The following is a 26,244-nucleotide window of genomic DNA, read 5'->3' as shown; positions in this document are numbered from 1 at the left end:
AACAGAGAGGTGGGGTCTCCTCAAAACCATCAGACCTTTCCTCTGAGAGCTGGTGTATTGTTGTTGGCCCTTAGTTTTCTGTCATTGAACTGAACATGAAACCTGCTATGGATGTGGAGAGATGTAACCATGTCTTCATAAACTCAGTTTTTGCTTCAGTCAATTGTATCGATAACTTCTCCCCATTGTACTCTCATTGCATGTTTCATCTTTGGCATTTTAGCTTTGGCTGAATATTTTGGTTTGAAAAGTCAGGTGTCTACTACACTGAATTATTCCAGCACCTTTACTTCACATGACTGAGAGTTGACAGTGCTGTCTGCTTGATCAGTTTAGTGATGCCTTGCAATGCATTGAGGAAGAATTTTAAAAAAGGAAAATGGGAAAATCAGTTGCTGAGTGTTTATTGCCAAGTTCTTTCTTATTTTTCCAAGATGAATCTTCCTCCCAACAGAAGAGCAGGTTGTAAAAGTACTTTAAAAATCTGTGTTCACCTGCAGCTTATTTTGGGAAGTTAAAGAACAGGTGAAGTTCAGATAGTAAAAACACACTATTATTTTAGTCTGGAGCTAAACAAAAGGAGTATGTGGCATACCAAATCTTTCTATTACCTGTGGAAGCAGAAGACAGTTTTCTTTGAAGCTGAAAAAAAAGTCTCTTGCCAGACTGATTAAGGGTTGCGTTGTGAGTGTCTTGTCATTGGTATCCATTGCTCAGTCAAGGACTAGGAACACCACTACCCTGTTGCTCCTTCTGGGGTTCATTTGGAAATCCAGGAACATTACCTTCTTGGATTTAAAAAGAAAAAATTTGCAAGACAGCAGTGGCTAGTGCTATTAGAAAACAATAAGGGAGTTGATGTTTTAGTGTTGGGACAAATGAGGGAGAAAGACTTGCTTGTAACTGTACAGAGACCAGAAAAATAATGCTCAGAGTAGCTCTGAGCTGCTGCTTTCATACATAGCAAAGACTCAGTGATTCCTGTAATGTAAAGTTTGGTCTTTGTTTTATTTCATTAGAAATTATTTTGGGTACTCATTTTTACCTAATGCTTTGCTTTGACCTTCCAACTAGAAACTGATTTATGCATGTGAAATCTCTACATTGTGGAGATCTGCAGTGTTACATTTGTATTTGGACAGAGTAGATAATTTATGTTCTTCAATCATATTTACAAGCACTGAGTGTTCATAGTGTAATCTGTAATGATTGCATTACAATCACAATATATGCAATATTTGGCTTTTTATAGGGACTTTCTTCTAAGAAAGGTTTCACAGTGATTTAGGTACTTTAAAATTAAACAAGGCAGAAACAGGAAGGAATTTTTATTTTAAATAAAATAAATAATTCTTTTACTTTTAAAAATAAAATTCTGGGTAGTTTTAAGTTTTCTTCAGCTAATGCTTCTTGTTTTCAAATGGAAGCTGTAAAGCATTTCTTTCTGTAGCATCCTTCTGTTTAAAACACGTGTGCAAAGTTGGGGGGGGTGCCTGAGCACTGAGTTTGGGTTTGCCACAGGGTTTCATGCTGCACTTTTAGTGTTCATATTTTCTCTGTAAGTTCATGATATAATAGATCATCTAGAGGTTAAAATGGAACTATAAGGCAAAAATGTGTCACCAGTGTTTCGCTTTGAACTGTACTGAGACAATCTGGGATGGAGAGACTGAATGGACCTGATGGGTAATGCTGATTTGTGTCTTCTGCTGTGGAGACATCCTCTGAAATACTTTCAGCAGGATGATGATAAATGTTTAAAGAACGGTAAAAATAGAGGAAATGTTTTTTTTAAGAATGATTGATGAGAAGAAAGGTTGAAGGATTTTCTTTTTCCCTGAGAAGAAAACACTGAGGGAAGAACTGACTTTCAAAAAAAAAAAGCTGTGATAAGCAGGACATGGATCCATTGTTATCTGAAGAGAACTTGTTTTTCTGTCAATGAGTGATGTAATGATAAGAAAACCCTTCAAAGGATATCTAAGCACAGGCTGTGAAAGTCCTTCTCTAGAATTTAGTAGACATCTGTGATGAATGTTTTATATGTGATCCAGCTCCATGTTTCTGTAATTTAGTGAATTTTGTTCTTGGCAGAGCAGGGACAGGAGGAAATTATCTTACTATATACAAACGTGTTACTTGCATGTATTCATTTGAATAAAGATAGCAGTAACAAAATAAACCAGAAGAAATAACAAGATAGAGAAGAAGAGGAAAAAAGGAAAGAACAAGACATTGAAATCTACAATTACATTTACATCAGTAATAAAATATGATGAAAAAAGCTTCTATCATCTTGGGGACCATACATTGAAGGTACTGCAGCTTGCTTCACACAAGATGCTTTCAAAGTTTCTTTTCAGGGTGCTGCTATCTGGTTATGCCTTCCTACCTTTTTGCCTTTGGAGCAATAAAATTTTGTATTTGCTTTTTTTAAATTATGTTATGATAATCCGTGCACTGCAGGTTGATCACAGCTTTGGTGCAATATCAGAGGTGCAATATCAGGATGAACATAACTTCACCTTTCCATCCTGACTCCTTGTCTTTGATAAATAAATAGTGGATATTGGAGGTGTTTATGGTGCCCTTCCTGCATGAAGGGTCTGCCTGTAGGAAACAAAAAATGTTCTTCTTTGACAGCTTTAACAAGTTCATGACAGGGCCTAGCACACATGGCCATCCCAATAGCATATGTTGATATTCAAGACCTTGGTCATTAAAGGGCTCAAAAGTGAGGAGAAATAACTGAGCTTCTAGATGTAGGAAGGGTGGCTCTGGGAGAGCATAAAGGGAAGTGCAAGGACAAAGTAATAAGCTTAAAAAAAAATTGCACTATGGAGATGATGTACTTAATGAAGAGTTGAGGCATTTTTGTATCTCTCAGATATGATTAGCTAGAAAGAATTGTTGGCTCAAAGGTGATGTGCCAGAAGGATGGGTGATTGATGACCTGAAGTGCAGTAAAAACTAATAAAAGAACTAATTTAAGCATTAGGAGAGAAACCCTCCAGAGAGGAGTTGTGGGTCTGCTGTCACAGAAGTGAGACAGTAGGTTTAGAAGGAATAATGGCACAAAGCCTGTTTTTTGAAGGCTTTTTTTGGTTGCTTACTTTGAGTAAGAAAAGTTGGGGAGATAATGGCCACTGAGACATACAAAAACGATTTTTTTATGAGTGGAATTTCTGAGAGGAAGGTGATGATAGACTGTAAAGAATGATGTTAGAGCTTTCTAGTAAAATTGCATAGGAATAATCAAGGGTTTGATAGAATTAGTAGCTGGTGGCTCGAGCTGGGATGATCACTGCCTTTTTCATCCAAAGGAAAAAATTGAAGACAAGCAGACAGGACTAAGATGTCTTCTACTCTAGTAAAAGAAGAGGTGGTTAAGTGAGATGATGATGATGAAGAATAGAGCACAAAATCTGCCGCAGTAGGTCTTCCCTTTCAAGATGTGAGGCAAAAATACATATATTTTAAAAATCACTTACTATCAGGATGTGATCAGAATTTTAATCTTGAATGTTTGAGGTCATTATCTTAAGTTGACAGCTGCATGTAACAGAAGTTCACATGGAAGGTGATTCTGTTCTTCCTTGAGGAAAAATAAACTATGTCTAGGTAATAAACTTAATTTTCTCTTGTTCCTGCCAGACACTTCTTGTGCTGTTAACATTAATGTTGAGTTGCTGGGAGAAGGGTTGGCAAAGTGTTTTTCAGGTTGCTATCCCGTGAGTCCTGAGGTGCTGAGAGGCAGCATGTGGAATGATGGAAGTCTCTCTGGAGCACAGAGATACCTCCAGTCCCAGCACTGAGCTGGAGCCCGAGCTGGGAGAAGTTACCATGTGGTCAGAGCAGTATGCTCTGCCAAGGAAAGCTCTGGGCCTTTTTGGTGGAGAAAAATTTCCAAGCTTTTTAGTGTGATGGGCAGCACCTACAGAGGTTAGTCTATAACACGACTCCTTGATTATTTTTCCTGTGTTACCCAGCCTGTGTGCCATCTGAAGATGGGGAGAACAGGCTACAGGTAATTCCTTATTTCTTCTTTTAAACGAATAGTCTTCAAAACAAAATTGCAGGTTGAGAGGAAGTGTCAATTCCAAGTGCAAATGCTTTTGGTATTTTCAAATTTTAAATGGATAACCAAAACTACAGCTTAGAATTACACATGAACTTCAGATAGCAAGAACTAAATTTTAGATGTTAGCTCTGAAAGCTGGAAACTTCTGTGTGTGGTGGAACCTGGAACAGTTGGTTGTGTTTCTGGTTTGGATGCAGGAGGCAGGGTTGTCCTGGACATAACATGCGAAGCTGAATTCTTAATTCCTTAAATAGGATTCCATTTAAGGTCTCTTCAGGAAGAGAGAGATACTGCAAGATTATATTAAACTATGAAATGCATAGGAAGTTTTTATTAGAGCATTTTAAAGGATTTTCTCTGGCTGTAGCAGAAAGGTTCAGTATGGAGCTTTACTGCATAGATTTCATATTGAAGCCAAGCTGATCATTTAATGCCAAATCCCAAATCCATGCTCATGTGTCTGTGCCCCTTCTGGGCTGTATCTGGCTCTCTTCTATTGAACTAATGTGTGAACAATGCAAGTGCCCACCAGCATACATGTGCTTGTGCTCTGTGCCTGTACATGTGGCCCTTTGATTCCAGCATCTCTCAAACAAAGTTTTTTTAAGGCTTCAGGTGTAGTTATGAAGTTTTTATTTGGTGGGGTTTTTTTAATTATGGTTCTTACTATTATATCTGTGAATTTTTGGACAAGGTTATTGCTCTGATATTTTGTTGTCCACTGGTTATTTTAATAACACATGCATTATAGTAAATGAATGGAATGAAACATCTCAGAAGAATGGAAGAATCATGCCATTGCACATCTGTTCTGATTCACTGTTGCAATGGAAAAATCCCATTTCTGTTTTCATATTTCTACCTACAATGTGCAAAGAATGCATTTTCTTACTTTGATTGCAGTTTTGACATTTAAAGAAATGCGTGCTGTAATGAGGCCTCTGTGTTTTGTTCACTATGAGAGCATTTCAAGTTTTTGCATAATTAGAGTTTTAAGAGGCTGTACATCATAGTGTAGAAAAGAATTTAATTTCTGCTTTCATTAAAAAACAAACAAACACCAAAATATAAAAACCCAATCCTAAATAGAAACTCCCACACTCAGATTTTCTAGGTTGTACACAAAGCAAGATAGGTAGGAATGTGTGGAATAAAGTAGCTTTATATATTTAAGAATGAAAAAAGTGGAGCCTTTTGTTATTCTTGTTCAGAAAATGCTCTTTTTACCTCATAAATTTTACATTATATGAAAATGGTTATGAAGAAAAAAGTATAAATTCTAGTGAACATGAAGCCTGTAACTACTCATAACAAGCCAACTGAGAAAAGATAAAACTCTTGCCCTGTTTTGAGAAAGCTGATTGTTCTAGCTGTACTGAATGCAGGAATTATAAAAACAAAATAGGATTCTTGTTAGACTCATTTGCATGTTAAATTTTCTGGCTGCTTTTCCAGCTCCCAGTTATTTCAAAGCAGTCTGAGTGTCTGAGCTCTGGGAACAAACCAAATGACTTACAACGCTCTTTGGTGTGCAGATGACCCCTTCCCCAAAAATCTGCTAGTCTAAAGTCGAGCAAGTTGATGATTGTATTCTTTGAAATCCTAAATGGCTGCTGGAAGAGCAACTTTCCTTCATATCAGCTTCAGGAGTACTGGGCTGAAGAGAATATTTGAGAGGGTGCAGATAGGCAAAGAGTCTTCATTTGCTCAGTGATGCAAGTTTTAACATTACTTCTTCCCTTGTAGTCAAATTTGAAATGTCATCAATGCATAAAGCAAATCTGAAGTGCTTTAGATCAAATTCAGTAGATCTGTCAATCTGGCATTAGCCCACACTATTTAACACCTAGAAAATGTCTGTATGAGGATGGATTTCAGAGCAGAAAGTTGGTATTTTAATAGTTAATGCTCCATATGCTGAACAAACCAACCAAACAAACCTCAACCAAACCACACAAACACCTGTCTCAAACAAACCCCACACAGATCTGTGGGAGGATCAGGGATTTTATCAAGTATTATCCTTGTCAAAAGAAATGAGACAACTCATTAGAAGGAAAGTGTCCCTAACGATCCATTAACATTAATGGGCTCCAAATCCTTGCTCAGAGAGCAGATCATAAAGCTCCCAGACAGCTGGACAGCATCGCCTTGAATATTCAGTAACAATTGAAAGGGAAGGGTTAGGAGAGGAATGGAATGAATCATTGTTATGTCTTTGTAAATCAGTGTGTCCTAGACTTTTTTTGTGTGTGCTTTGTGTGCAATAGTTAGTTGTTTTTCTCAGGAAAGAAAAAGTAGCAGAGCTTGGAAAGGTGAGGGTAAAGGGAAACCAGATGTGCAATGAAATGGCTTCTGTGCCAGGAAAAATTAAGGAGTACCAACTCAGTAAAAACTATGACAAAGTTTTGTAAAGTTGGGAATGGGAATTATGAGTAGGAGGTAATTGTTCACAATTTCTTTAAAGATGGGAGCTGAAATATATCAAGTGAATATATCAGGTTTAAAAGGAAGTGGGTTTTCATGTCGTGTGTAGTAAGGTGTGGACCTCACTACCACAGAATGGTAGTAAAGGTCAAAAATATAAAGGCACAAAGAAATAGGAGAAATTCAGAGAACAGTGTGTCAGAGGGTAGGTCAGCAGAGGCTGTGGAAGCAGCCTCTGTCTTGGGATACCCCAGAAGCTGGAGCAGTACATCAGACTTTGTGGATACATTGGTCCTCTTTCAAAATTCGTGATTTTATTTTTCCCTAGAAAGTCACCCTTGAGTTTTGCTACTCTTCCTGGGAATGCTAGTGCATGGTCTGTTTAACTGCATCAGATCACGTAGGCATCTTACTGTGTACTTGTTGTACTCTCCTGACTGCATGAGTGCTGACTGACACACCCATCTTCCCTGGAAGCCCCAAGGATATCCTGTTTGATTTCTTTTTTTCTCCTCCTGTGAACTTGACACCAAGCAGTTCCAATGACATGAATGTTGTGTGTCGCCAGGCCCAGGGAAGCTCTTGAGGATCTCATCTCTAAGTGTGGTCAAAAAATGATGTATTTGGCAGGAAACTTTTCTTCCCCACTCTTACTGGTGCATACATTTACTTCTATTCTTCAGCTCTGCAGGGAACAGGGCAGAGATCTGCTTGTCCTTTCTCCCACTGCCACTTTTCCAGAAAGTACAAAAAGTACATTCCTGGTAGGTCCATTCAGGCACTTCTCTGTTCTTGCTGTTGAACCCCTGCATCAGGGGAATCAAGAAGCATTAGTAGGTGCCTCAAAGAGGCTCCTTCAAGCTCTTGAATTTCCTAAATGATAGAAAATTGTTCATGTTTTATATTTAAGCATGTAGAAAATAAACTACTTTTTTAGTAGCTTTTTCATCCAAGTACTGTTGTATTTGAAAGGAAAAAAAAGGAAGTCACTCTAGAATACAAATACATAGGAAGTGGATAGGAATTATAAAGATAAGGGTATTTAAGTAAACATTGGCTATTTTAAGTAACAGTTTTCAGATAACAATTAATGTAATGAATTTTACCTTCCCCCCCACACCATTTTTCTAAACCATAGGACGTGGTTGAGGAATATGTATTTCAAGAAATGTAATGTATAGAGATTTTATGAATTATAAACATCTCTGTACTATTATTTATCTGATCTGGGTGCATCAATTTATTTTTATTTGCGTGACCCCTTGATATAGTCTGTTTCATTTCTTTCTCCTGCTAACTAGTTTGATGAATAGGTCAGCCACAACCCTTCATAATAAGTTTTTTTAGGCTATCCTACCTTTTCAGGTAGGTTGAGTTGAGGAATTTTCATACACCTAGACTTCTTCCAACCACATGGGTGTGGTGGGATTTAATTTCTGAGCCTGTTTAGGTGCCGTGGGAGTTCAAAGCAACTGCTGCTATTTCTATTTCCATGTCTAAATCACTTTGTGTACACTGGTGTACACAGAACTGGAAGCAGGAGGGCTGTGTTCTGGGCTGCTCATCTCTTTTTTCCCAGGGTAGTCCTGAGAAGCAGAAGCTGAATGAAGCTACTTTGTAGTGCTTAGCTGGCCTGTAAGGCTGACAGGAGCAGGAGCATTGGATAATGACATGTTCGTTAAACGATGCTAATAGTCAGCATCCATTCTTGGGATGTACAAATTGGAATGTACAATGAGCTGCAAGTAAGCCTTGATAATTGGGAAATAGTTTGCTTAATTAGTTGTTCTTAGTCAATGTCATTAAAATAATGAAAAAGCCAAATAATTGTTTAAAGTTTGATTATGTTGATATTTTCTAGTCTCCCAGATAATTTAATAGTCTGGATATATGTGTTTGGAAGGAAAAGAGAAGTTACTTTAGAATATACATGGATAGGAAGTGGATAAGAATTATAAAGATAAGGTTATTTAAGAAAAAAAAAAAAAGAAAACTCACAGTGCAACATCTCCTCTCCCCCCACTCCAAAAGAAATCCAAACTACGCCAAAACAAAACAAGGAAAGGAAACCAAAACTAAACCAAACCCAACCCATTCATTTATTGCACAACAATAAAAAATTAGGGTATGCAATCAGGGGGCTTAGTGGAACCTGTAACCTGTTGTACCTTTGCATTATTTTTGTAGTTGTAAAGAATCTTCCATTGCCAAAGCAGTAATTTTCCTGTTGATTTTCAGATATTGAGAGTGACCAGGTCTTGCCTGGTGACTAATCTCAAACTTTGAAGTGACCTTGGTCAAAAAGGAAAGATTACTTGCAAGTGCTGACTCAGGTTGCCATGTTCAAGTAATAACTTACAAGCTTTTGCCTGCTCTTGATTAAAACAGATATGTGTTTTTAGCTGTATATACCGCAGCTGTCAACATATTTGTTCTTTCTGTGGCCAGAAAGCAGGTTAAATAAATCTTTAAATAAGGCAGAACATCTGTTTCCAAGGCTTACTTAAGAAATTGCAGTTTGATTGCAGTTTGAAAAGAAAAGATTAATATATAAATGTAAATACCCTGAAACAAACGTTAACACCCAGATGTTCTCATGTCCAATTTAACAAATTTGAACTAAAATCTGAGATTTTTTCCATCCTGTGTTAAAAATTTTCTTTTCTTACTGTTGAAGAACTATTTCTTCACTGTTTAAAGAAATCTTTGCTTCTGTGTTTGCAGATGCTGTGAAGCCATCAGTTAGTTCTTTACAACCATCTGCTGAGTTACCCTTGCCCATCAACACTTCACCACCTTCCATGCAAGCAGAATCTTCCCTTCCTTCTCCTTATCGGCTTATTAACGTCCCCCCTCTGGAGTCTTCCTCTGGTCAAGAAGATCCTCAAGACTACTTACTACTAATAAACTGTCAAAGTAAAAAACCTGAACCTATGAAGTAAGTGACTTTTGTTTCTTAATAACACTTTACTTGTATTACAGACCAAGAATGTTTGTGCTGAATGCATTTTTATTAGCGAGACATTGAGCATTTGCAGGCACATTTCTACACAGGGAAGCTTCCTGTAACTTTTTCTTCTTTTCATTCCATGTAGTAAACCTTTTGCTGCAACAGTAAGTTGTTTGGTCAGTGTTATATTACAATCTCCAAAAGCATTGACAGCAATTGCCAACATGAAGTATCACAGTGATGCAGCAATCCAAGTGTTCCATTGGAGCTTGGAGTGATGCATGGCACAAAATCCCCTTTCTTTAGCCACAATCTGGTGTGCTTAGTCCAGTTTAGTACTAGAAAAGCTGGAGGAATTTAGCCTTTCTCCCTCCTGGCATTTGGTTCCCCAGTTTTTCCAGTTAAAGCTTTCATGGAAGGGGTTTAGAAAACATGCTGATTTTATTATCACCTGCCAGGTTACCACATCACTGAGTACAGTGATCTTCAAGTGGCATTTGTTTACTATTAGTAGCATGGTTCAGACTCTCAAACAAGAAGAAAACCCAATTATTTTATGGTAACTAAGAATGCAGAGGCTGAAACCACTCAGTTTCCATATCCTGAATTTCAGCTTTTTCCAAATAACAGATACTTAAAAGGAAACTCAAATAAGCTTTATTTTTTATTGAATAAAGAGTGCCTACACAGTCAGTTCTCTGGAGAAGTGTGCAATAGGAAATTTGAAGGAAAAATTTAGAACTTCTACAGAATTCAATCTCTATTTATTTCTCCACCTGTTACTTTTAACTTAAATAAATGCACAGCACCCCCTGCATAAGAGGATATGATATTCATAGTAGCTACCTGGGAAATATCACTGTAGTTTGCCAGAATGGATCATGGTGGCCTTTCCTAGAGGAGGCTGCCCATACTGGAGTCTCTGTCCTCTTTAAGAAAAACTATTTAAAAGAACCAAAAATGAACTTGACTGGACAAGCTTCTGAGGAGCCTCTCCTGATTTTGAAGGGTTTGCTTAGAGGTATTGGAAAAGCTGAGCAGATAATGTCCAGACATCCCTTATGACCTTAAACATTCTGTAGGAGAACCTTATAAATCCCTCTGGCAAGCTTCTTTGCTGCAGTAATTTCAAATAAAATCTGCTGGGATATTTACAGAAAAATTAACAAAACATCATATTATTTTTGTAATTACAGACAAGTACATGGAAGGTTGAGGAGAGCTTCCTTTGAGAGTGTTTTCATGACTATTTCACATGCTTCCTTGGGGCCATACCTTTTAGTGGCAGTGCCTTCTGCATCAACTCCTTGATGCCCTGCCAGTTTCACCTGTGCCATGTACTCTGTGCTCCCTTGGCATTTTTATCTTGCTCTGTTGTGCTTGAGGAGTTTCCTGCTCCATTTACTGATGATTTTGTGGTAGAAAAGTATCCACCCTTTACAGTCTTCCTTATAAAACAAGGGAATGAGCCTACAGCTCCTCCAGAGTATGGAACATGCAGGTTACAGGCAGCATGGAATGTCCCAGAACCTCCTGCAGGGGAAGGGGAAACCCAGTGCTGAAGGTTTCAGTGTTCAGTAATGTTTAGAAGTTGATAGTACCGAAGAGGAATGTCAGTGTTCCTGCCAAAAGCTTTTAAGTTTGGTATCACTTCCAGAGCAGCTTGGCAGAGGAATTGACTTGGATTTCAGCAATCCTAGCTTATCAGCAATGTGTCTGAATGCCCATTTGCTTCTGTGAGGGACAGGCTCAGAGCAGAGTTTTACCACCGCAACATGAAGGTGTTATTAGGAATTATGAAGGTTGGGATGTGTAATTGACTTTCTGACCTGACTTCCACAGTTTTGTGGGTTAAGTAGAGGCTGAGAAATGTGGCAAAGAATAGATTCTGTGATAAACCTGCACAATTTCTCAAGGAAGTCACTGGTGACACAGAGGAGAAGATACTGGGGAAAGCAAAAGGTCCAGAGGTGATAAAATACCCAGTGAACTGAAAATCCTTGAGAGTGTACAGATTGTTTAAATAAATGATAGTTTTATAAGAATGGCTGAAGACATTGACATTATGATCACTTGGAAATTATATGAGCTTAGTTTATTTTCTAAATAAACTAAGTAATAAAAAGCTGTGTCCTTTCATTAAAAAGGCTGTGATCATGAAAATCCAGAATAACAATTGTGCTGGACTTTCAGTTCCACCTAAAAGGACTGCCTATGTTTTATCTCTGGTAAAGGAGGTAAGCTGCTGGATTTGGGACAGAGTATAGAGCATATAGACATTTTCCTGTGGAATGAGAGCTTTGTGTATCTTGGTAGCACATTGCTAAGATTGCACTCTACCCCAATCCATATCCTTACAGGCAAGGAAAAAACATTAAATGGCTGCATCATTTTCCCATTTTCCAGGCTTGGAACAATTTATCTGGGTATTTCATACAGACTTAGTGTAAAGTGCAAGGTTTAATAGCTGAAATTAAGCAGGCAGGTACTGTTACTTAAATATTTTCCCTTTAGACTTAAAAATTACCAATATTCAGAGGGAACATTTTCTGTTCTGATTCTGCATGTTACTTTACAGGTAACCTGGAAACCACTGAATTTTATTTCAAGGCTTTGAGGTTCTTTTCTGGGTGAGATAGGTCACTGTGAAACATAGATGTATCTGAGTCACCTCTTTGGGATTTTTGAGAATTGTAGTGTTTCAGACCTAGAAAATAATTATTAAATGTTCCATTACAGTGTCATGGAGTGCACCACATGCTGTTGTGAAAATGTCTTGTATGCAGCAATTGCAGCTGTAACTATCACGTGTGGTACTTTGTCTAAAGTAGTTTCATGCTCTGATCACTGCTGACTTAAGAAAGAGCATTGTTTCACTGTAGCATTTAGGGAGACTTTAAGGTTGTATTTGGATCCTATATAAGAAAATGCAGTCAAACATTGCTTCCAAATCCCTTATTGTTCTGGCTCATTTGATAGGTATATTGAAATACTAAATGCTGTCTTCCTCATCTTTCCTACTGTGTATGAACCAGTCAAGAGTCACCTTTTGTCTCAGAAGAAGGGCAGGAATACCTGCTATTAGAAGACTTTGAAAGTAAAAAGATTCCGCTGCAGTGAGTGAATAGTAGCCATTCTTGGAACACGTGTGAGAAATTAATCACAGAGCCATTAACTTGCCTGAAAATATTGTTTGTTTGAGACTCATCTTGCATGGTGTTCTGTGAGTTCTAACAGAAAAACTAAATAACTTTTGCATCCATTTTCTGAAAAGAGGTCTGGAGGTTATTTATTTTTATGTCTCTCCTGTTTTGACTATGCTTGCTGTTGCTGTCCCAGATTGCTGGCGCACAAGAGCAGTTTTGCTGCCATTTTGTTTATAATATTCTGTTTAATAGACATATTGATCCTGTGGATGGGAAAAGAATCAGCTGAAAAGAATGAGTGGTCAAGCCAGCCTGAATAATTAATTTGCAAAAATGAGTTTATTACCCCTCAGCCTAAAACACTTGATATACCTTTTTCCTTGGTCTCTGTCAACAAGTGGCTTTTAGAACGTGGAGGCTGGCTTTTTACTGGGCTCCCCTTGCCTCACTGCCCCACCTCCTCTCCATGCATCTTAACCCCCAGTCCTTGTAGCTCAACAGGCTGGACAGTTTTCTTTTCTTGGTATGTGGAAGGAAATGGCCTGGTCCTAGCACTGGGTAAGGGGTAGTTTGGCCACTCACCATAATTTGTACATATGTGATGCACACATGTGATAACACTGAATTCATGTCATAGGCATCCTCTGCTAGCAAAGTGAGGAATTATAATTATGTTACATCCAGCTTTGCCGTTATTTTAAGTGGTGGTGTAAAAACCTTTTAATACTTATCATAATAACCATTTGTTAATGGAATATTTAAGTCAATTAAGTTTTTTTTGCTGAGCTGTACTAAAGGGAAAAAATTAAATTCCTGAAGTACAGAAGTAATTTAAAAAACCAGGTAGGAGTACAGTCTCCTCCTGTCAAGTATGCACTCTACATTTTCAGAATTATATATGGTGTTCTTATCATGATCAGTGGTTAATACTGACTTTTAAAAATAGTTAAAATTCTGAGGCTGAATTCTCTGGCTTCATTTTGGCATAAACTGTTTTCTTTGTTTCACAGTGTCTTCAAACTTTTCAGTTGTACAAAATCAGATTGCTTACAGCCCATTCATATTTTGAAAACTATTTCAGTCAACTAACATGTTGATTCCAAAAGATTACTTTCAAAACTGTGAAATAAATCAGAAATGCCCTCTTGTAATAAGAAATGTAAGCTGTTGCCATCAGCTAAGCAAATGACAGACCTGGATGCCTCTTGTATCATGGTTTTTGAAAGCCTTCTGTTTGAACAAGTGCTTGTGGTCAAGAAAGAAGAAGCATCGTTCACTTAGACCCAGAAAAACTCCTATGTTTAAAAAGGATAGCATTTATTTCTTGCATTTCATGGGTAATCCTTAGGCTCTGGCATTGTAAATATGCTGTTGTTTCTTTTTGAGCTTTGGTTATATATTCCTGCATGCTTTTGTGAGATGAATGTAGTGTTTATGTTTTATTCCTGTAGTTTTAGATTTTTTTCCTTTTAAAGTATATCCTAGTGACTGGAATGAATAACTTTGGTTCTGCAATTGATTTTCAGTGTCCAATTCTGTAGACTGCCCACTTTATTTTTATAGTGTAAAATTTAAAGATCCCATTCCTTGCCATATTTGAAAAATGCTTGACTTTTTCTGGGAGTTTGGTCTAAGTGGGTATCATAGAACTAGGAGAGTACATCTAGAAAGTGAGGCACTCTTGAATCAATCCTTTGAATGAAGAGGAAGGGCTGCAGCAGGGCCTGAGCTCAGTGTTCACAATCTGTTATGCACTCTGTAACCTCATGTGCTTCCTTCTGTCCTATGTGCTCTATATTTTGCACGTGTTTTGAACTTCTAGTGGTTCATGAATTTTTGAAGCTCTGAGGCAAAGGGCTCTGATGCAACTGTTAAGAAACAAGAGAAATATATATTCATGGTCAGCATAATGAGGAATGTGGGAAGTTTTACTTCCTAGGTTATGCGAAGAACAAATAATCTTCTTTTTTGGTCAATTAAACTAAATGCAGATTAAAGTTCAGAGTTACCTAGAAACCAGTTCTGACCAGTGACAGAAACTGAAATCTATATTTAAGATAGTAACCAGAGCAAAATAACTATACTTTTTCTAATGGAAAAAATGCTACAACAATAAGAATAAGCTGATAGGAAAAGGTGATGAAATTGAAATGAGAGCTGTCATAAGCCTCTTGTCCTGATGGAAGATTCTGTCTTTGCTGTTAAACAGAACAAAAACCAGTTGGTGAGGTGAATGACATTTCTCTTGAGTGCAGATGTCCATTCCAAGCTGATCATATTGGTTCCCCTGATAGCTGGCAGAGAGGCATTTCAGGGGTAATTCCTCGGGTTTAGATGGATATCTAAGAACAAATTGTGTTTCACACAGTCTCCATTCCTCTGATGACTGGAGAGGGAACCTAAATTAATAGCTTAACTGGATTCCTTTCTCCTCAGGTTGCCAGAACTCTGGGAGATAAATCCAGCTGACCATTAAGAAATTTTTGTGCAAACTTATTGACAAATGCAATGTGAATAATAAATATTGGTTGTGATCACTTTGAGGTGCAGAGCCTGTTAAATAAGGTGGAAAATGCTTCTTATGGTAGTGGGTGTACTTTATGTATTTTATTCCTCAAAACTTTTGGAACTCTGTGGTCCAATTGCTTAATAGAGCTTACTAAGAATTATATTGCAGGTATTCATTGATACATATGCATGCTGAAATATTTACATATCCATGCATAAATTAACACAATGGTATGGTATTGAGGTAATGAAAATAGGAAATATGATATGTTTGATCAAAAAGTGTATAGCCTTCCTTAACTAAACTACTAACATCTCCAGTGTTAGTGTTTTGCCACTGTTTTGACTTTCATTAAAGCAAGAAGCTATACTGATAACAGAATTTCTCTGCCTGGAGCACAGTAGGAGAGGTTTAGAAAAAAGGAAATCAAATTATTGTAATGTAGTTACTTTCCCTGTAAGTTTACTGGTAGTGGTTAGTACCAGTACTAACGAGTGCTGTTCTCATAAAAGAATTTCCTAAGAAATCAAAAGTTAACTGCTTCGCAGCTTTATCTAACAACACTGCTTTCATTTACATTCAAGACAAAAGCTCTCTGTTGCACATGCAACCTATGGATTTTTTTCCCTCAAAGAACATACTATTTTCCTCCTGTTTATGATTTTATCTCTTATTTCTCTTTTCCTTACATATTTCAAATGGGTTTTATATGATCAGTATAACTTCAGGCACCCATTTAGGAGGGTTACAAGCAGTCATATTTTTTCTCTTAACATTTTTTTCATAATGATTATAATGAGCAAGTACTGTGAGTCCAAGAATTGAGCATCTTATTTTTACCTTTAACAGTGCTGCTAGTTTGTAGCATGAGTTAAAAAAATGGTTAAAAAAACTCCAGCCTCCAAACTTGGCTTCAAACTGGCATCCTGAAAATCACTTGCTTTATGAAACATCAAACTGTTTTGAAGCTGTTGGTAAAGCTCCACAGTTGTGCTATATATTTCACATGAATGAATCTGTATGAATGTAGTTACTTAGGGTGCCTAGGTACTTCTGTTTGTTTAATAATCGAGTTCCTGCATCTCATTTTAAAAAAATGAAAATAAAAATATTGGAAGGCACTGTTAGACTTTTCAGTTGGTTCCATGATAAATGTTGTTTATGATTTGCAATGTTTGTTTTTCTCTGTGTGTTCATCAACGTTCTAATCTCACAATCTCACATGTAGATCTCTTGCTGACTCTGCAAAATCCAGCTCTTCAGAAACAGACTGCAATGATAACCTGCCCTCCCACAAAAACCCTGCTGTGTCAGGGAGCAAGCACGCTGTGAACGGCTTCTTCCCGCAGCAGGGCGTCTACGATTCCCCATCCTCCCGCTCCGCGCTGACGCTGGTGGACTCCAGCCTGTACAACCTGCCCAGGAGTTACTCCCAGGATGTTTTGCCCAAGGCAGCGTCTCCATCTGGAACTGATGGTGAAGGAGAGCAACATGTTTTCACTACCCCGTCAGCAACGTCATTAGACGCACAAATGAGGCACATCTCCATTAGCTATGATATTCCCCCCACACCCGGAGGTACTTATCAGATCCCACGAACTTTCCCGGAGGGAACGTTGTCTCAGACTGCAAAACTGGAGACTATTCCAGACATCCCTCCACCTCGGCCACCCAAACCTCACCAGACAGCAGATCGATCTCCTGTGGAAACCTGCAGCATCAGTCGCACGGCTTCAGACACTGACAGCAGCTACTGCATCCCCGCTGCAGGAGTGCCGCCCTCGCGCAGCAACACCATTTCAACGGGAGATCTGAATGTCTTCCGGAAAGGTCAGCATTCCATGCTCTATCCTGCGGAATTCTTGTCTTGAGCTCTGTGATCTGAATGATACGAATGGGCTGAATAATGTGAGGGGCATTTCTAGCCTGTAGGAACAAGTGTTTAGTCCCTCACAAAGTGGTCTGTGTTCACTATGTTTATAATATATTAGAAAGAGGAACAGAGATTTTTAAAGGAAGCCATCAAAACAGCAAAGCACAGAACATCCATAAGGGATGTATATTGCACTGTGGCATTCAGCCTTGGCTAAAAATATTTGAAGATCTAGACATATTTATTTGGTAATAAGCTCATATAACTCAATTCAATACTACCATTATCAGTCTTTCAGGATGACCAAAGTGAGCTTAGTGAAGTGTGGTGCAATCTGCAGAAGCTGAAATTGTTTCATGAAGATCAGTGGGTTATGGTGTATACCCAGAGCTTTGAGATAAATCCTGATTTGATGATCATTGCCACCAGCCTTTCTTTCTGTCCGTGTGATAGATATGCTTACTGCAGTCTTTTAGTAAAATTAAATTTGTTCCTTGTGGCCACCTAAATGTTGCTACTCCAGATGTGCTGTCATGTGTATTGTCTTGTTAACGACTCTTGGGCTAAGGGTTTCACTTTCAGATTTCTGAAGCAGGTGGGTATTACAGTGTTGTTTTTATAGTGAAATTTTTTATTTGTGTTAGTCAATATTTATTTTACAGATGATTTTAAAGGAGAATTGTTTGAAATGAGGGACGAATACAAGGCTTTTAGAGGAGGCAGTATAGAGAATGGATGGGATCATGCAGATGCTCAGATACTATTGTCCTATTTGTCATTTATTTTGTAGACTGAGCATAAAATATTGGTGGTTGTTAGTGTTTTAAAATTACAAACAAACACTATGAAGGATCCTTGTTTAGTTTGCTTATTTTCTCTCATGTAGTATTTTCTCCAGTGTAAAACCACCACACTCTTTTTGCTAAGTTTATAAGTGAGTATTCCTATACTGAATCTGAGATTGTCTGCCTCAAGAAAATTAGTCTTTCTGAAAACTTTGTTTCAATTTGGTACTTAAGAGCAGAATTGTTTATCTTTCCTCTGTGGTGAAAATCTTTAAAAAATTTCAAAGGTTTTTTCAGGGCAAGGTGGGGATAAATGCAGTTTTCACCTAGTTTATGTGCTGGTGTCATGAGGAGGGGCATCCCTTCCACAGGGTAAAGCAACCTGCTGCATGCATGGATGAGCAGCACCTGGGAGCCAGGAGCCCCACAAAGACCCCTGTCCAGCAAAGAACCAGCCACAGAGCTGAGGATCTGCTTAGTGGGGCTGCCAAGAGCCAGCACTCTGAAAAGGGAGAGATCTTTGCTTTTCCAGCAGCCCACTCCAACTGAAAGCCCCTGGAGACCACACTGGGGAGCCGAGAGAAGGGATTCACCTGTTCCTGCAACAGATGGAATCCTGTTGAATCAGCACTTTCCAAGCAAAGGACATCAGTCAGAAAACCTTTTTCCAGACGTTAAACTACATCTGTTGTTTGTTTATTTTAGACTAGGTTTTTCATGAGGGCCCAGATTCTCACTCATTGCACTAAGTTCTTGTGCATGCTCAATTAAACAATAGACTCTGCTGCTTCTTTGAAAGCAAAAATTCATTTCTCTTTTCTTGCCGTGGAAAAATGCCGCTATGAGTGCTTCAGGTTGTAACTGATGAGTGCTAAGGTTGTTTGTGAACACAGTCCTTTCAAATATAGATATATCTAGGGGCCACAGCTTCAAGATGTGTGTTTGTGTACTCTCAGAAGCAGACAGTAAATAGACTCTGTAAACAATAGCAAACAGTAGACTCTGGGTGCCTGTGCCAAGTTACAGGAACAGGGGTGATAAATAGCCACTTTCTCTTCTTGTTTCTTTAGAAATTAGTTCTCAAGATTGTTATGATATTCCACGAACGTTTCCGAATGACAGATCTAATTCATTGGAGGGCTTCCATAACCACTTTGTAAGTATGACTTGATCTGATGAGAGGCAACAGTGACAGAGCTTGAATGCTCTTTGTTCCTGTGTAAGAAAGCAAGCTGTGCAGTGTTTGCCATTTTTCACTTTCAATAGAATATATTAATCTGAGTAGATTAGGTTAAAAGACTCATATGATTCACAGCTGATTGCATAACTTATTTTGTTAAAGGAAATATATGTTAATTCTAGAAAAACAGAAGCATGTTGACAATGGGAAGTGTTTCAAGTGAAGAACTAGATGAAAATTATGTCCCAATGAATCCCAACTCTCCTCCACGACAGCATTCCAGCAGCTTCACTGAACCCATCCAGGAAACAAACTATGTACCAATGATACCTGGCACATTTGATTTTCCATTGTTTGGAAAGCAAGTCCCTCCTCCTGCTCACATGGGTTTCAGGTCCAGCCCAAAGACCCCTCCCAGACGGTCGGTACCTGCTGCAGAATGTGAGCCACCGCCAGTGGACCGGAACCTCAAACCAGACAGAAAAGGTGAGAAAAACCTCCAAGAAAATTGATTTTTTTCATATAAAAAAATAACATAGCTCTCTCAACTTCTGCTTAGAGGAAAATTATCATGTTTTTAGAAAGTATTTTAGAAATAATTTTTGTCCTATGAGATAACCAAATCACAGAGGAGTCCTAGCATTATTTTTAACATTATTGAAGCACCGCATTAACAATGCCAAATAAAAGCATAGGTTTAGATTTTATTGCCATACTTACTAATGAAAAAATGACACTGAATTCCTAAGATTCAGAATTGTTTCTTGGTAAACAGAAGACACTTGTGATGCAGAGAGCGAACACAAGGCATTGCGTAGAACACACATTTATAGGCATAACAACGCTTGGTACAGGATCAGCACACTTATTCATTTTAGAGAGCCCCTTTGAATCTATCCTAAAAAATTAATGTCTAAAATCTGGCACGTAATGTGTTTATTTTTCCTTGAAATAAGGATTATTTGGGTGACCAGAGTTCTTAAGGAACTAAGATGATTGGGTTGCAATGTGTCTATAAGAGATACTCGTATAGAGAATCCCTAATAAATAGCTTGGATTTTCTAATTTATCTAAAATGTTTTATCAGCCATCTTATTCAAATACAGGCAAATGCTTAAAGAACTTGTTTCCCTACTAAGTTTTTGAGACAAGATAACTAACTTTCTTGTAAAAGAGGGAACTAAAGAATATCAGGTCAAATGTCTGCCCTATTTTGCATTTGACTAAGTCCTATTTTAAATCTTATGTACTTGAAAATATTAGTATTTACATTGACAATGGGTGGCTTCATTGTGGGAAAGTATAATGGCTAATATTCAGATGATCCAAAATATTCACTAATTAAACCTTTAAATTAGTATTTTTACCAATAAGTGAACACCCTCTGTACTTAAGGGGAGTAGAGGGTATCACTATGATAGATGAGCTGTGTGCAGTGGAAAGCACCATGTCTCATTTTGCCTGTCCATCTTCAAAAATTAAGGCATGGCTTTTTAAAGATTTTTGGCCCTCTGCTTGTGTCTAATTGTTTCTGTGTTATCAGACAGCAGTTTTGTTTGGTTCTTAAGAAATACTGGACAGGAAGAGATTGATGAAAGTTGATACTGGAAAACATTCTCGGAATAAACTGAACTGAACTGAACCAATTTAAAATATTTTACCAGACAGGCCAGTTTGTGTATTTTACTGATAAAATGTTTGACCTTCAAAAGTAATAAATGTATGTGTTGAAAAGCATCTCACTTTTGCTGTTGGCAGCGCAAAGCTGCCACACAAATGTTTGCTGGGGCAGCATCATTGCTCTTGGACCTCTGTTTTTGGAACAGAATTAGTGTTTCACATTTAGAAAGTGGCATGTAAGGCTTCTGCTTTGCTCCCGTCCTCAAATGCCTTATAGCTAGAAAGATGTAGCTAACACCAGGGAAAGGACTTTAAGATGTTTTAACATACCTCTTAATGAAAGCAGAGTTTACTGGATGAAATTTTTGACTGTAGACTTTTGGAAAATGTTATCACTGTAAAATAATAGGATTGTTTAATGTAATTTACAAACTGAAGTGATTTTAAAGTAAAACTGTCCTTAAAAGTAAATATGGTATAGTGCTTAGGGGCTGAAAAAAGTTTTGTGAATATCTTGAGCTGCCAAGCACCAAGCATGGTAATGATTCTGATTTACCACTGAGGGTTTTATCTTAGTAGCACACGCACAGAGACTGCCTCACTCTAATTTTATCAAATGCACCACTGCAAGTTTTCCATTGTTGTGAAGAACAGATCTGATGACACATTGGAATGGTGATATATTCCCATTTCAGTAATTGAGATTTCTACACAAGTAACTCTTTCAAGGTATACCTTTGGGAAAATAAAACTGTGGGTTCCTTTGAATTAAATTATGTAAACCCCTTGTTTAAGTGGATCTTTACTTAACTAAAACGATGGTGTGCTTTATATTCTTCTGTGTTGCTGTTTCAGCTTTCAAGTTCTTGTAGCAGCTTCTATTATCAGGTTGTTTCTGTTTATGTAAATGTACTGCAATGCTTTTCTGCTACAAATTAGTGCATAGGAAGTGTCAAGTAGGCCTGTGTGTTCAATAAATCTTTGGCAAACACAGAAGGGGAGGAAACGGAACATAAAATATTTACCTTCCTTGAGGGGATTTAATATGCCATTGGTTCAAGAACATCTGTTGAAGACCACTGGTGCTTCTCCAAAAGATGGTCTCTAAAATACTGTAGAGATGAGGTGTGTTTGGGGTAAGGTGTTATGAGGGCACATTTCATGTTCTGTCAGAAGAAACTGCTATTGGTTACAGATTGCTGCAAAAACAGTGTTTGCATTGCCTCCAAGGTTTTTGGAAGCTATTAGAAATACCAGCAACACCTTTCACATGAGCTTTAGCTTTAGGTCAGTCATGTTTCTGTGGGCCAGGGAGGTTTGTTATATCCAATGCTAAAAATGCATTTGACAAAGGGATAATGCAGTGAAACCAGCACATAAAGGATGGACTGCTTTTTGTTGTCAAATATGTGTGTTTAGCGTCTCTTTTCCTTTATTTTAAGAGCTTGCTGCTTACAGCCTTAGACTCTTTGATCTCCCCAGTCTGTTTCTTTTTCCACTGATCTCTAGGAGACCTTTGTTTCAGAAAGTGGGTTAAAAAATAATAATGAATAAAGGTATCTATAGCTTTGAGGTTACAGTACAGATTTGTGTAGTTTCATTTCTCTAACTCACAGCTGCTTCTGTAAATATGGGGAGCTTCCAGTACTTTCTGGAAGTCTTGAAAGGGATTTCAAAACATGGTGTTGTATCTCTGCCCCAATAACTTGAATCAAACATTCTACTTGTTCTTTAAAGAATACCAAAAAGTAAGTGACGTATTGCTTGGGACAAAATGGAGAATGTTTGGCAGGTGCTTTTCTGCATTCACTTGTAATTGAATTACAAAAATAATCTATTTTTTTAGTTTGTTTTTTTTTTCAGAGTGCTGTTTCTTTAGTTACGGAGAACCATTGGCTATATTCATTTTTGTATTGCTGCTTTAGCTTGCCACAATTGCATGTAGTCCTGATGCTAAATTGGAAGTGTGTTTGCTGGTAAAAGGCTTCAAGCAGAAAAAAAATTGCATCCACCCATGCAGATGGGTTTTGCTCTCTGAATTATTCAAAGACAGTGACTGGTTCTGCCACAGAGCAAAAGTAACATTTGTTGTGATGGTGACATGCCTTCTTCAAAATACTGTTTGTCCAAGAAGGAGCAGTAGAATTAAAGGTGCCCAAATGCTCTGAGGTGAAGGAGGACTCCCTAGACAGATTAGGCAGCAAAGAACAACCAGGTTCTCTTTTCAAGTGAAAAGTTTGTGGTCAAAAATAAAATTAAAAAGATGTGAATTGTTTTTTCTTGGTCAGGAGGAAGCATTTGAGAGATGGGGGTCTCTGTGAACCTCTGGGCAGGACAGGGACCCTCTGCTGCCCCGGGATTTGTTTCCATGGCTAGGGCAGAGGGGTATCTCATCTTAAAACAAGACTTTAAGACCAAACAACTACAAAACCAGACTTCTTTTGTTTTATTTAACAGTTTAAGAGCTGTCCAGAGAAAGTTCTTATAGCTATGTAACATCATCTCATCTGTAAGGTTGAAATCTCTTAAGAAATGTGTGCTTGTCATCTTGACTCATAAAATGGAGCTTTTCAATGTCTGAATCAAAGTGTAAAGTCAGCAATGGAACTGGTAATGGTGGAGTTTACTTCCTCAAAATCTCAGCTTGATGCCCAGCTTACATTTAATTGGTAACTTCTTTTTTTTTGTGTTAAAGCACATTTCTACCAAAGTGGGCTTTTTAAGATTCTGAAAAGAAATATATGAACAGTGGGCATATGGCTGAACCAACAATGACCATGATCAAATGAAAGCCAAACGTTAAATCTTATTCATTTGAATATAGGATATGATTGTAATGTATGAATGAATGAATGCAAATGTCATTTTTGTAAAGTTTTTGATCATTAATACTTAAAAGCACTTTCTGAGAGAGCTCCATTTAGCTCAGGTCCTAGTCCCAGGTCATGGGGAGCTAAGATAGAACAATGCCCTCAGGATCACTCAGCAAATTGCTGACAGAGACAATACAGAATTTAGAATTCCCAGCTTACAACATGGTACTGGACTTTACTTCGTCATGAATAGAAACTCTGTCCAAATATTATTAGACTTTAATTGCATTCAAGATTATTTTGAACAGTGTTTTCAGTCCTAGTTTTGGATTGGGCAGCACAGATTATTTTGCTAATAGCAAAAATAACCAATAGTTAGTGTGGTGCTTGGGTGTTTTTTGTTTGTTTTTTTGGTGTATTTTTTGTTTGTTTGTTTGTTTTTTGATGGTTGGCTTATATTTCAACAAAAATATATCAGCATTTAATCTGAGAGGCTTCCTACAGCTTAAGTTCACATGATTGCCTTTAAAAAGGACTGCTGCTTGGCCCTGGTAATTTTCATCCCAGCATGTGGTAAACTTGGATTTAGAGACAGTGAGTGATGCACTTATTTTCATGCCAAGAAAGTTGCAGCTTGAAAACAAGAAAACAAACAAAAGAAACCAAGAGAGAGCAAGAAAATTCTCATAGAGTTGGAAATCATGATTAAAAATGTTTAATTGTTTAATTGTTTTTAAAAAAATGTTTTAAAAAGTTATCTGCTTGCCTTTGTCATAATTTTTTTCTCATTTAAGTTGTTAAAAGACATCATCTGTGTGGCTAAACCACAAATATGTGGGTTGCTTCTAAAAATGTGGCTGTATCTTTGCCACCACTCCTCGTAAGCATCTCCCAAATGGATTAACTTCACAGAGAATTCCAGTTTTCTTTATAAAAGAGCCCAGGCCCACTTTGGAAAGGTAATTGTGCACAGAGCGTTCCTGTGGCAGGAAGCATCTGCCACATTCTGGTCCCCACAGGACCCAGTGTGATGCTTCTGGATGACTGGAATAATGATCCATTGTTACAGTGTAGCGTGGTGCTCTACAAATCTCAGGCAAAGTAGGTAGTTGTTGAGGAAATTAAGAACCCTCATTAATCATGGAGGTAGCTATAAATAGCCTGATGAACAGTTTGCTTGTTAGACACTCAAACATGTAAATATTTAAGTTGGACTCTGTGAACATACTGCATGTCCTGATACAGAGGAGCACCACACCATCCTTAAAACTTCAGAATAACACTGACAGCATTTGTGATGACGGGAACTGAAAATTCTTTAAAAATAATAATAATTAGGAACTGGCAACATTTCAGTATTCTACACTATCATCATTGTCTTGCATGCTCTTTAATAAATGTTCAGTTATGTTCTGGGGCTTTAGGACAAGTAGGCATTGAAAATACGAGAATGGTGATTTCTGTCTGCAGCAAGAACTGAACTAAAGATCTGTTGAAAAAGAAATTGTAACTTTTGTGATGACTTTTCTGAACAGAAGTATTGTTCATTTTGCTTTTGAGAAATCCACGCATGTTATCTTCTATTCTCTCTTGGAGAGAGAATACACCCCTTGTTCATTCCATTTAGGAATTATAAAAAATTAAGCTTTTGGGGGATGTTTTGGTGCTTCCTTAGAGTTTGTAAAGCAAGTTGAGTACAAATTTATTGATTTTTTTTTCTTCTTTGATCTTCCACAAGCTTCCATTTAGCTGAAAATCAGACTTCCTTCATGCCTGTACTAAATTACTTGTACAAGTCTAGTTTTTGCTTAACGGCTTTAAATAACTCCTTGCTGTGATGTACCAGTCCTTAACTTGCAGCTGTGATTTGTCTTTTAAAACTTTGAAACAGCAAATAATTTCAATAAAGATTTCATTTGGATGGCTGTATCACAGCTGCAGAGGAAGCTGCGATTTGCTGGACACAATGGTTGTAAAAAATTAAACATGCCAGTTTTCTAAAGACAAACTGCAGTAGTTACTCTGATACTAGTGCTGGGGATGATTAAATTTAGGGACTAGGGCTAGGGATTTTTTTTTAGGTAATTTTAATCTCGAAAGATATGAGGTAGAGCAGGAACAAGAGAACACGGGTAATAATGCCCTATTTTTAATTCTATTCATAAAATTTTTCTCTTATTTGCTGTGGCCTTATCACTTTTTTCACGAAAACAAAGTTTTTAATGCACATATTGTCATGCTATTCCATTACTTTGTAATAGGCTTAATGTTAATCTTTAGTTTTCCACTGAATAATTTAAATTTTGTTATTTTTTTCTGTGTTTTATTTTTGAAGTCTTTTGGACTTTATGAATCTTAGTGCAGCATTAAACTGCTAATCAATAAATACTCCAGAACACTGTACTTAGGTTTTAAAACAGTCTTTGTTATTGAATGCTCTTAGTTCATCATGTTTTGGGGGCTTTTAAAATATAGACATGTAGAGTTACTCACAAATTAGAGTAGTCAAATAGTATTTTGATTATTAATAGCTTTGGTATTCACTGAGAAGTTTTATGGCATTTGCCATTCTCTGACTAGTTTTATAGCATTTGCCAAATATTTTAGTAATACAGTGAATGTTAGCTGTCAGATCCAGTTGGACTTATTTTTTCCAATTCATTCTTAATTTCTGTAGCATTCAAATTACCAGTTCGCTGTAAAAAGTTATTTTGAGGGGATAAAGATGTCTGAGAAGACTGAAGAGCAACTCTTTATGTGTCTGCTTTTTATATTTCATAACATTGAAGAATAAGTTGATTTCAGTTTGTTTTTATTGTCCTAAAGAGACCATCGTTATCAGCATTCTTATCTTATCCCC

General features: G+C 37.5%; 1 protein-coding gene across 10 annotated transcripts in view; it reads left to right on the top strand.

Moving 5' to 3' along the window:
• GAB1 (GRB2 associated binding protein 1) overlaps positions 1 to 26,244 on the top strand; it is a 95,918-nt gene that overhangs the window by 57,600 nt on the left and 12,074 nt on the right. For 7 of the 10 annotated variants that reach the window (XM_039696066.1, XM_039696064.1, XM_039696062.1 and 4 more), the window contains exons 3-7: positions 9,233 to 9,446; positions 12,494 to 12,574; positions 16,342 to 16,943; positions 18,842 to 18,927; positions 19,134 to 19,437. In XM_039696066.1, coding sequence (XP_039552000.1) covers positions 9,233 to 9,446; positions 12,494 to 12,574; positions 16,342 to 16,943; positions 18,842 to 18,927; positions 19,134 to 19,437 — 1,287 coding nt within the window. The remainder of the gene's footprint in view (positions 1 to 9,232; positions 9,447 to 12,493; positions 12,575 to 16,341; positions 16,944 to 18,841; positions 18,928 to 19,133; positions 19,438 to 26,244) is intronic. The other 3 variants (XM_039696067.1, XM_039696063.1, XM_039696065.1) reach the window with 2 other exon arrangements.

This window comes from Passer montanus, unplaced genomic scaffold (genome assembly GCF_014805655.1).
Source record: "Passer montanus isolate IOZ18808 unplaced genomic scaffold, ASM1480565v1 scaffold95, whole genome shotgun sequence".
In the NCBI taxonomy this organism is placed as follows: Eukaryota; Metazoa; Chordata; class Aves; order Passeriformes; family Passeridae; genus Passer; species Passer montanus.
This window is presented reverse-complemented; position numbering and strand designations above follow the sequence as displayed.